Genomic DNA, 10,100 nt, shown 5'->3' with positions numbered 1-10,100 from the left:
CGGCCTTTCTATTGGCTGCGGCGACGAGGGAAGGCGGGCTTTCAATTGCGGGAGGCAGGAGGAGGCTTTGAGTCGGTCCTAGCGCCCATGGCTCAGACCATTCTCCAGCCCGGGGGAGGGCTGGACCATGGGGTTAGGAGGAAGAAGTCGGAAGTCACGTGGACGCCTTGCGGCCCAGTTGATTGGCTTGGCAGGACATGAATGATGCAGCTGTGATTGCAGGTAAAGAAAGAACCCCGGTTTTTTATTTCTTCGGATGCGGCTACAGCCCTTCCCCCACCCCACCCCCGCCCCTATCTCCACCCCGCTCCGGGAGCCTGCAGTGGTCTGTGCGTCCCTGGATTGCAGGGAGAGAGCCCTGGGCACCTGCAACTGAAAATGCAACCTGGCTTCACGCCCACCCCGCAAAGCTGGCAAGAGATGCTTGATGCATGCATGCCCTGAAATGCAGTAATGCAAAGGCCCGTGGGGACAGATTAAAACGCTGCATGGCCTGGAAGCCACGGTGCGGCCTTTCTGGGGTACCCAGGACGATTCCAAGGGACTGGGGAGGGGGCGGTGTAAAAATAGATTTGATTCCAACATGGGGTAAAAAAAAAAAAAGAAAGAAAGAAATCCAAAAAGGAGATTTTGTTTTCACTCCACAAAAATTGAGATGGTTATTTGCATTCTCTAACAGTGCTCTAGCAAGGGGTCTGAAATCATGTTTAAAAGAAGCTTTGTAGCGGGGAGTGTTAACGGAATGGTGACGTCCAGCATGTAGCACAGTGCCCGGCACACAGTAAGAGCCCAATAAATGCCAATCGGTTGATTGTTTGGAAGAGTTTTTTTTCTCATTTAAGAAGGTGTGGGATTTGAGGATCTAGGGCCGGTTTCCGTTTGGATGGTAAAGATTCTGGGAAGTCTCGTTATGCATGTGATTGTGCTGCGTGAAGGTGGCAGCTCTGAGTTGCTTCTGCAGCTGCTGAGTTGAGAGGGGCGGGTTTTAACAGCTTCTTTGTTCTTCCCCTGTGAACACCCATCCACCTTGTCACCAGTGAATTTGTAAAATGGTTGATGCAGTTTAGGAGTAGCCTATATGGCCCTGAAACAAATCGTCCTCCTTCCAGAAAGATGGGTCTTTGGAGGACGATATGTGTTAGCTTGATGGAAGAATGTTTCCACTGAGAAGTTCCCTACACCTCAGAAATCGTCATAAAAGCATAGTTTTAGAGCCGGTGGCACCTCAGTGGCCACCCCCATTTTAAGATCAGGAGATGGGGGCCCAGAAAGGATCACAATACTGCTTTAGAATGTTTTTTTTTTTAATTTATCTCATCAATATTCTTTCACTGGGGGGGGGGGCAGGGGGAAGGGCAGGGGTTAAGAGTGTCAAGGTGTTTTGCTAAAAATATACTAAATTGACTAAAAATCAAAGGATCACATTTAGAATTGGAAAGGTCCCGTCAGCCCCATCAAGTCCAATCCCCTCATTTTGCAGTTAAGGAAAACCAAGCCTGGGTAAAGTGATTTGTTCAAGGTCACATGGGTAAGAAGTAGCAGAGTATAAATTCTAATCCAGGCCCTCTGACTCCAAATCCAATAAGTTTTCCATGGTACCAGTATTGAAAGCCCTATAACAGCAACAACAAGAAGCATTTATTAAGTACTTACTGTGTGCCAGGAAGAACCCACCGGTATGGTTTCCCAAGGTGGATACATTATCCCTGCCTGCCTTTTTGTGGGATTATGGGGTCAGGGTGGGGAAAGATATGACACATAAAAAATTAACTCTCTTGCAAAATGCAACATAATAAATGTGCTAAGAGAAATTCTGTGGGAAGTAGAATTCCAGGGAAGGATGGATCATTTCCGACTAAAATAATAATAATCAATATTTCGGTAGTGCCCATGATGAACCAGGCATTATGCAAATATTACCTCATTTGATATTCAACCCTGAGAGGTAGGTGCTATCATTAAACTCATTTTACAAATGAGGAAACTGAGGCAGACAGGTTAAATGACTTGTCCAGGGTAACTCTGCTAATAAGCATCTGAGGCCAGGTTTAGAAGTCAAATCTTCCTTATTCTTAAACCTGGCATTATTTTCACTTCACCACATAGTTGCCCCTAAAGGAATCAGGGAAGTCTGCTTGGAAGAGGCTTTGCAGTTGGGTCTTTTAGGATGGATGGGTGGGATTTCAGCAGATGGAGATGAGAGGTGAACAGAAGAAGAGGCGTTCTGGGCTTAGGGAAGAACATGAATGAAGGGTTAGAAAAAAAGAGAAAGCTTGGGATAATTATGTCTGACAGGAGTCAGAGGAGAAGAGTGTAAAAGAAAGTCGGGAAGTACATATGGAGTAGGGGAGGATACTAACCAGATTGTAGGGAGTCTTGAATGCCAGGCAAAGAAATTTGAAATTTATGTGGTAGGGAGCCACTGAAAAAGTTTGAGTAGAAAGAAAAGTCATGGGGGTCATTTGGCAAATGGGACTGGATGGATTGGAAAAGGAGGGTCCAGAGATGGGGTGGCCATTTTGGAAACCATTGCAATAGGCTAGGGATGTGATCAAGTAGAATAAAGAGGAAGGAGAGGCACCATTTGGGGGGCTCTTGGACCTGATAGAAATACTCCTAAGAAGCTCACAGGGAAGAGAAAAAAGCAGAGTCAGCCCTTAGTTGTCCAGGAGAGCAAAAGCCCTGTCAGCAGGGAACCACCTCAGCAAAATGGCAGGGGTCTGGCTGTGACTTTCACAGGCCTTTTCTCTTGTGCCCCATAGCCTTTTCTGCCAGCTGGCCTGACCATCCAGTGCCCCCAGAGAAGACAAGAAGGAGGAAAGGAAGGTCTGCTCTTGCTGGGATCCGCCAGTCTTCCCTGTCACCATTCCCGGAACTTTGTCTCCAGGGGTGAACACCCCACTGGTCCTGAATACCAACCTCCGGTCCCACCGTCATGGGGCTCTAAAGTCCATGTGGCTCACAACTCTGAACCAGGTGAGAGGGGTATGTGTGTGTGTGTGTGTGTGTGTGTGTGTGTGTGTATGTTTTAATGATAGAATCATAGACTTTTAAACCTGGGGCCACAGTTTAGACCCTGAAAAATCAGAGCTGGGAAGGGCCTTAGAACTTAGAATGTCAGAGCTGGGAGGGGCCTTAGAACCTAGAATGTCCAAGCTAAAAGGGACCTTAGAACACAGAATATCAGAGCTGTGAAGGGCCTATGAACCTAGAATGTACAAGCTAGAAGGAGACTTAAAAAAGGGAATGTCAGAGCTGGAAGGGGCCTTAGAACAGGGGATGTCAGGGCTGAGAGGAGCCTTAGAACAGGGAATGTCAGAGGTGGGAGGGGCCTTAACCTAGACTGTCCAAGCTAAAAGGGACTTTAGAACACAGAATATCAGAGCTGTGAAGGGCCCATGAACCTAGAATGTACAAGCTAGAAGGAGACTTAGAACAGGGAATCTCAGAGCTGGGATGGGACCTTAGAACAGAGAATGTCAGAGGGGCCTTAAAGAATGTCGGAGCTGGGGGGAGCTTAAAACAGGGGATGTCAGAGCTGGGCACTTTATATTCTATAAAGTACTTTCCTAACAACAATCCAGTGAGTCAGAAAGGGTGTCCCCATTTTACAGATAAGGTTTGAGGAGATGAAATGAAATGTCCACAGTCATAGAGGAAGCCCAGCTAAAACTCTTAGCTGCCCCTTTGCTTCCATTAGGATTCACGAGAGCAGTTGAAGGAACTGGAGATGTTTGGCCTGGAGGAAAAGAAAACTCAGGAGAAACATGATCTCTGCCTTCAAGCATCTCAAGGGCTGGTACGGGAAAGATGGTTTAGATGTGTTTTGCTTGGCTTCAGGAACAGTGCCTGGAAGTTGCAGGGAGGTGTATTTAACCTTGTAAGGGAAAACTTCCTGCTAACGGGAGCTGTCCAAAAGCAGAAAGAGCTTCCTGAGAGGTAGTGAGTTCCCTGTCACTGGAAGTCTACGGGCAGAGGCTGGAGGCACAAGCCCCTCTAGGGGATGTCATAGAGAGGCTTCTCCAAGTCTTGGGGATGGGGTGCAGATGACCTCCGAGATGTTATAATAATTCTTGGGTATTTCCTCTTTTGGAACCAGTTTGAGCAGTGGTTGTAAAATAGGAAATGTGGGTCTGGAGAGCTTAGGAAGACCTGTGGCTAAAATGGCCAAGCTGTTATGTTCATGTAACTCTTCACAAACCGACACGGAGTCCTAGGATCATAGATTTAGAGCTGGGTGGTATCCCAGCAGTCCTCCAATCCAATCTCTGCATTTGGTTGATGAGGAAGTTGGGGCCAAGAGATGGGAAGGGTAAGCTAGTAAGTGAAAGAGCCGGGATTTGAACCCAGGTTCTCTGATTCCAAATCAGTCAGTGAGCTAGCATTTAATAAGCACCTACTGTGAGCCGGACACTGGGCTGTGTACCGGGGAGACAAAGAAAGGCTAAAAACAAACCCTGGCCTCGGGAGCTCCCAAGCCTAATGGAGGAGACGACATGAAAGCCGCTTTGTATGAAGAAGAAATAATTGGGGGTCAGCTCTGGGAAGGCACTAAGATTTGGAGGACTGAGAAAGACATCTTTAATAATATGGGGCTGTAGTGGGACTTAGAGGAAGCTAGGTAAGCCAGGAGGCAGAGATGAGGAAGGAGAATGTTCCAGGCATGGGGGGCGGAGAGCCAGTGAAAATTCCCAGGGGACTCCTGGGTGAGGAAAAGCAAGGAGGACCATGTCGCTGGGCCACAAGGAACATGAAAGGGAGTAAGGTGTAAGAATACTGGAAAGGGAGGAAGAGTTCCAATTATAAAGGGCTTTAAAATTCATCAGAAGGGGGCAGCTAGGTGGTGCAGTAGATAAAGCACCAGCCCTGGATTCAGGAGGACCTGAGATCAAATCCAGCCTCAGACACTTGACACTTACTAGCTGTGTGACCCTGGGCAAGTCACTTAACCCCAATTGCCCCGCCCCCAAAAAATCATCAGAAGATTTTATATTCCATCCTGGAGATGATAAGCAGCCACTGGAGTTTACTGAATGGGGGAATAATATGGTCAGACCTGCACATTAAAAAAAAAAAATCAGTGTGACACCCAAGTGGAGGATTAACTGGAGTGGGGAGAGATTTGAGGCAGACAGACCCACCAATAGCATATTACAATAGTCTAGGCCTGAAGTGATGAGGGCAAAGGCAATATCAGAGGAGAGAAGGAGGTATATCTGAGAGACTGAGAAATGAAAGGCCTTGGCAACTGATTGGAGGGGGCTGCAATGAGAAAGAATGAGGAGTTGAGAATGATAACTAAGTGGTGAGTCTGGGTGACTAGGGGATGATGGTACCTTTGACAGTAATAGGAAGTTAGGAGGAGGGAAGGGTTTGGGGGAAAGATAAAGAATTCAGTTTTGGACATGTTGAGTTTAGGATATCTACATGCAGATTGTGAGAAAATTATTAATAATTGGGACTCCCAGAGGCCCCCTACTGAGAGAGCCTGGCCTGACCTTTCTTAAGGCCAGCCCGGAGTCAAGAAGTTACCTCATTCAAAACCACACCCACCTAAAAGTCTTGTTCCCGCCAGAGGATCTGTTTTCTGGGTTCTGATATCAGCACAACTTTGCTGAACCACCCTCAGATCCAGTGAACCAATAGATTTGAATGATGCTAGCCAATTGCTTTATGCAGTGCCTAAGGGCCGCCTTTCGTCTTTCTCTCAGAGAGCTTATGCTCACTGATCTCTCTCTTGGCCTGGGAATGCGGAAGGGGAGCCACAAGGCCCAGTTTTTTTTTCTCTCTATCCTCCCCAGATGCTAACTTTCAGATCCATGTGCTCTATCTTTACTCATACTTAATATGCTTTAATAAATGCCTAAAGCCCCCAAACTGGTGCAGTAGCCTCTAATTTCTAAGTAGCAAATATATAATAAATCCCAGCTAATTTTCCCTAAACTTGGGACGGTAATAGGGCGACCACATTTAATTTTACACCCCACAAATTCAAATGTCTGTGCGGTTCAAGATGCCTAAAAGGTGATGGGAGATGTGTGTCTGGACGTCGGGAGAGAAATTAGGGCTACGTGAGTAGATGTGAGTCATCTGCATGGAGATGATCATTGAAACCATGGTAGCTATTGAGATCACCAGGTGAAGCAGGTTAGAGGTAGAACAGGTAGAAGAGAATAGATCCTTGGGGGATCTCCACATTTAACAGGCATGATGTGGATGCAGATCCAGCAAAAGAGACAGAGAAGAAGCGGTCACATATGTAGAAGGCAATCCAGGAGAGAGTGGTGGTCCAAGACCTTAGAGAGAAGAGAGTGAACAACAGTATAAAAGGCTGCAGAGAGGTCAAGGAGAACGAACATTGAGTAAAGGTCATTGGGTTGGGGAAGTAAGAGATCACTGGTAACTTTGGAAAGAATGGTTTCAAATGAAGAATGAAATTCGAAGCCAGACTGCAAAGAATTAAGAAGAGAATGAGAAGGGCAGCTAGGTGGCGCAGTGGATAGAGCACTGGCCCTGGATTCAGGAGTACCTGAGTTCAAATCCAGGCTCAGACCCTTGACACTTACTAGCTTTGTGACCCTGGGCAAGTCACTTAACCCCAATTGCCTCACCAAAAAAAAAAAAAAAAGAAGAAGAAGAAGAGAATGAGAAAGGAAGTAAAGGCATCTATTGTAGATGACCTTCTCAAGGAATTTAGCCACAAAGGTCAGAAGAGATATAGAATGATGGCTATTGGGGATGGATGGGTCAAATGAAGGTTTTTGGAGGATGGGAGAGACCTGGGCTTATTTGTAGGCAGTAGGGAAACAGCCAGTAAACAGGGAGAGACTGCAGATAAATGATAGACTGGGGGGCAGCTAGGTAGCACAGTGGATAAAGCACTGGTCCTGGATTCAGGAGGACCTGAGTTCAAATCTGGCCTCAGACACTGGACACTTACTAGCGGTGTGACCCTGGGCAAGTCATTTTACCCTTATTGCCCTGCAAAAGAAAAAAAAAGTCCTTTGGGATTGTCTTGGATCATTGTATTGTTGAGAATAGTCAAGTCATTCACACTTATTCATGAAAGAATGGATGACAGAAGGGCAATCTGTTGGAGGAGATGGAATAGAATGGGATCACTTGAGCAGGTAGAGGGGCCAGTCTTGGTAAGGAATAAGGCCATCTCATCATGTGAGACAGGTGAAGTGGATAGTGTCAGGACGCACCTGAGGGGTAGGAGGTGAAGAAGAGGAGAGGAGGCACTCTCAGCCAATGGCCTCCATTTTTTCAGTAAAATATGACTCAAGGTTCTCAGTTGAGAGGATGTGGGAAGGGGGCGTGATGGGAAGTTTGAGGATGGATGAAGATGTTGGGAAGAGCTGCTGTGGAGAGTGGGTTGGAGCGTTGATAAGAGGTATGGTAGAATTGCCCAGCAGCAGTGCCTGGTTGAGATTCCATACCATAAATTCATAGTGTTCCCAGTTAAGATGGTTTTGTGACTTGCTCCAATTTTGTTCAGAAGCCAGTGAGTAGGACTGAGGGCAATGGGTGGTGGGAGGGATCCAGAGCTAAGGGGTAAGGGACTGTAGAGAAGAGGGCATGTCGGGTGGAGCAGGTTCACCAAGGGGTCAATATGGGGAAAGGACAAGAGTGTAAGTATGGGAGTGATGGCCTTGAGATAGAATAATGGGGTCAGGGGTTTGGAGATCATAGTGAGGACAAAGAACAGGGGGGTGCAGAGGAAGCAGCTGCTGGCTAGAAGAACATACACAAGACTTGTCTTAGCATGTCTCTGCAGCTTTCTGTCCTGGAATGAAGAAAGATCGGGGTCCATCCTCTTTAGGGAAGCTTATGTTCTAGCAGAAAAGACAATAATACTTCAGGAGGAAGTGGGGAACTGTGGGAAGACCATTAGCTCAGAATCAGAAGATCTGAGTTGGAATATTGGCTCTGTCATGTGCTACCCATGGGATTGTGCCTCAGTTTCTTCATTTATTCAAAATACATTATATATATAATATATATACATATATATATATAATTTTGCAAACCTTTAGTTCATTAGTAAATGCTAGCAATTATTGGAGGCAGCAAGGTGATATGATGGCTGGAGCACCAGGCCTGGAGTGAATTTTGGTATAGTGCTTTAAAGTTTTAACCCACTTCATCTGCTTTATTCTTTTGAGGCTTGCAAATGCCATTGAGGTTCTCTGAGATTCAGTTTACTCATCTGCAAAGTGGAAGTAAAAATATAAAAAAATTTTATAACATTTAAAACTTTTTTTTTAAAGTTGTTTCTGGGGCAGCCAGATGGCACAGTGGATAGAGCACCAGCCCTGGAGTCAGGAGGACCTGAGTTCAAATCCGATCTCAGACAGTTAACACTTACTGGCTGTGTGACCCTGGGCAAGTCACTTAACCCCAATTACCTCACAAAAATTAAAAAAAAAAAGTTGTTTCTATACCCATTTTACAGATGAGGAAATTGGGTCTCAGAGAGGTGAAATGACTTGCTTACATAAGGAGAACTTAGTGAGATCAGAGCTAGAGAGCTGAAAAGGGCCTTGGGAGACCAGCAAGCACAGCCCCTTCTTTTGCAGATGAGGAAACTGAGGTTCAGAGAGATGAAGTAATTTGCCATTCCTGTAGTAACTGTCAGGAGTGGGATTTGAACCCAGGTTTTTGTGCCTCCATGCTGCATCCACGACCGCTGCATTGCATTATGTTGCTAATTAGACCATAGATGAATATGTAAGCAGAATTTCAGAAGGCAACACTTTGCTGTCATATACATAATTAATCAGTCAATCAACGAGCACTTATTAGTCACCTACTGTGTGCCTGGACAACGTGCTAGGGACCGGTGATAAAAAGTCAAAACAGAAAACAGAGCCTACCTCCAAAGAGCTATATTCTATTGAGGGAAATGACATGTATACGTATAAATAAATATAAAATAGCCATAGAATATTTCAAGATGGAGTCACTGGCTGCTAGAAGGGCCTCATGGAGCGGCTCATGTTTCATTTGAGCTTGAAAGGAAATTCAGGATTCTAAGAGACAGAGGGGAGGAGGGAGGGTATTCTGGGCACAGGAGCAACCAGGGCAAAGCATGGAATGTCCTGGGCAAAGCCAAAGCAAGTGGTCTGTTCTGGCTAGAACATGGAATCAAGAAAGGAGCATAATGCATAAGTCCAGAAAAGTAAACTAAAGCCAGGCTTTACAGACCAAGCAGAGGAGCTTTGTTTTGATTCTACAGGTAATAGGGAGCTATGGAGCTGTTTGAGCAGAAGAGTGACATGGTCCAAATGATTCTATAAGAATATCGCTTTGGGAGGCAGCTAGGTGGCACAGTGGATAAAGCACTGGCCTTAGATTCAGGAGGAGCTGAGTTCAAATACAGCCTTAGACACTTGACACTTACTAGCTGTGTGACCCTGGGCAAGTCACTTAACCCTCAGTGCCTCGCCAAAAAAAAACAAATAAATAGAATATCACTTTGGCAGTTGTGAGGATGCTGGATGCTGGTGCCAGTTTCTAAAGCCTCTGATCCCCCCCCCACACACACACACACATACTCACCCTGTGCTAATGGGGATAACTTAAAGGAGCAGAAGTGGAGAGATTCAAGTCTATGAGCATTTACTAATAAGCACCTACTATGTGCAAGACTTGGGGAGTGGTTCAATCCAATAGAAAATTTCTAAGTATCTACTGTGGCACTGAGAATACAAAAAGAGACCAGCTTTTGCCCTCTAGGAGGGGACAATCTGATAGCCAGCCATTTCTGCAAGAATTTATTTTATCCTGAGCCCATTTTGGGGCAAGGCCCCTGCCACAACTAATTTACCCTGTTGAAATTTCCACCCATTGTTCCTAGTTGTATCCTCTGGGTCCAAGCAGAGCAAAGCTAATCCCTCTTTCACAAGACAGCACTTTTCAGTGCTCGAAGACAGTATTTCATCCCCTAGCCCAAGTCTCTTCTTTTCCAGGGCAAACATTCTGACTCCTTCAACCCAGACTCATTTGAAATTGACTCAAGGTTCCATAGCATCCTGACTACCATTGTCCGGACACTCCCCTGCCCTTCAGTGTCTTTCCTGCGATGTGATGTCTAG

The 10,100-nt window shown here is 45.8% G+C and overlaps 1 protein-coding gene across 3 annotated transcripts in view; it reads left to right on the top strand.

Annotated features, from left to right (window-relative positions):
- Positions 1-44: 44 nt before the first annotated feature.
- The window catches only part of RNFT2 (ring finger protein, transmembrane 2), a 75,610-nt gene continuing 65,554 nt past the window's right edge, over positions 45-10,100 (top strand). The window contains exons 1-3 of one of the 3 annotated variants that reach the window (XM_043989061.1): positions 45-222; positions 2,763-2,976; positions 3,701-3,799. In XM_043989061.1, coding sequence (XP_043844996.1) covers positions 2,953-2,976; positions 3,701-3,799 — 123 coding nt within the window. In that variant the 5' untranslated portion in view covers positions 45-222; positions 2,763-2,952. Of the gene's footprint in view, positions 223-384; positions 506-2,762; positions 2,977-3,700; positions 3,800-10,100 lie in introns of those variants that run through there. The other 2 variants (XM_043989070.1, XM_043989078.1) reach the window with 2 other exon arrangements.

Source organism: Dromiciops gliroides, chromosome 1 (genome assembly GCF_019393635.1).
Source record: "Dromiciops gliroides isolate mDroGli1 chromosome 1, mDroGli1.pri, whole genome shotgun sequence".
Taxonomy (NCBI): domain Eukaryota; kingdom Metazoa; phylum Chordata; class Mammalia; order Microbiotheria; family Microbiotheriidae; genus Dromiciops; species Dromiciops gliroides.
The sequence above is the reverse complement of the archived record's forward strand: the minus strand, read 5'-3'. Positions and strand labels throughout refer to the sequence as shown.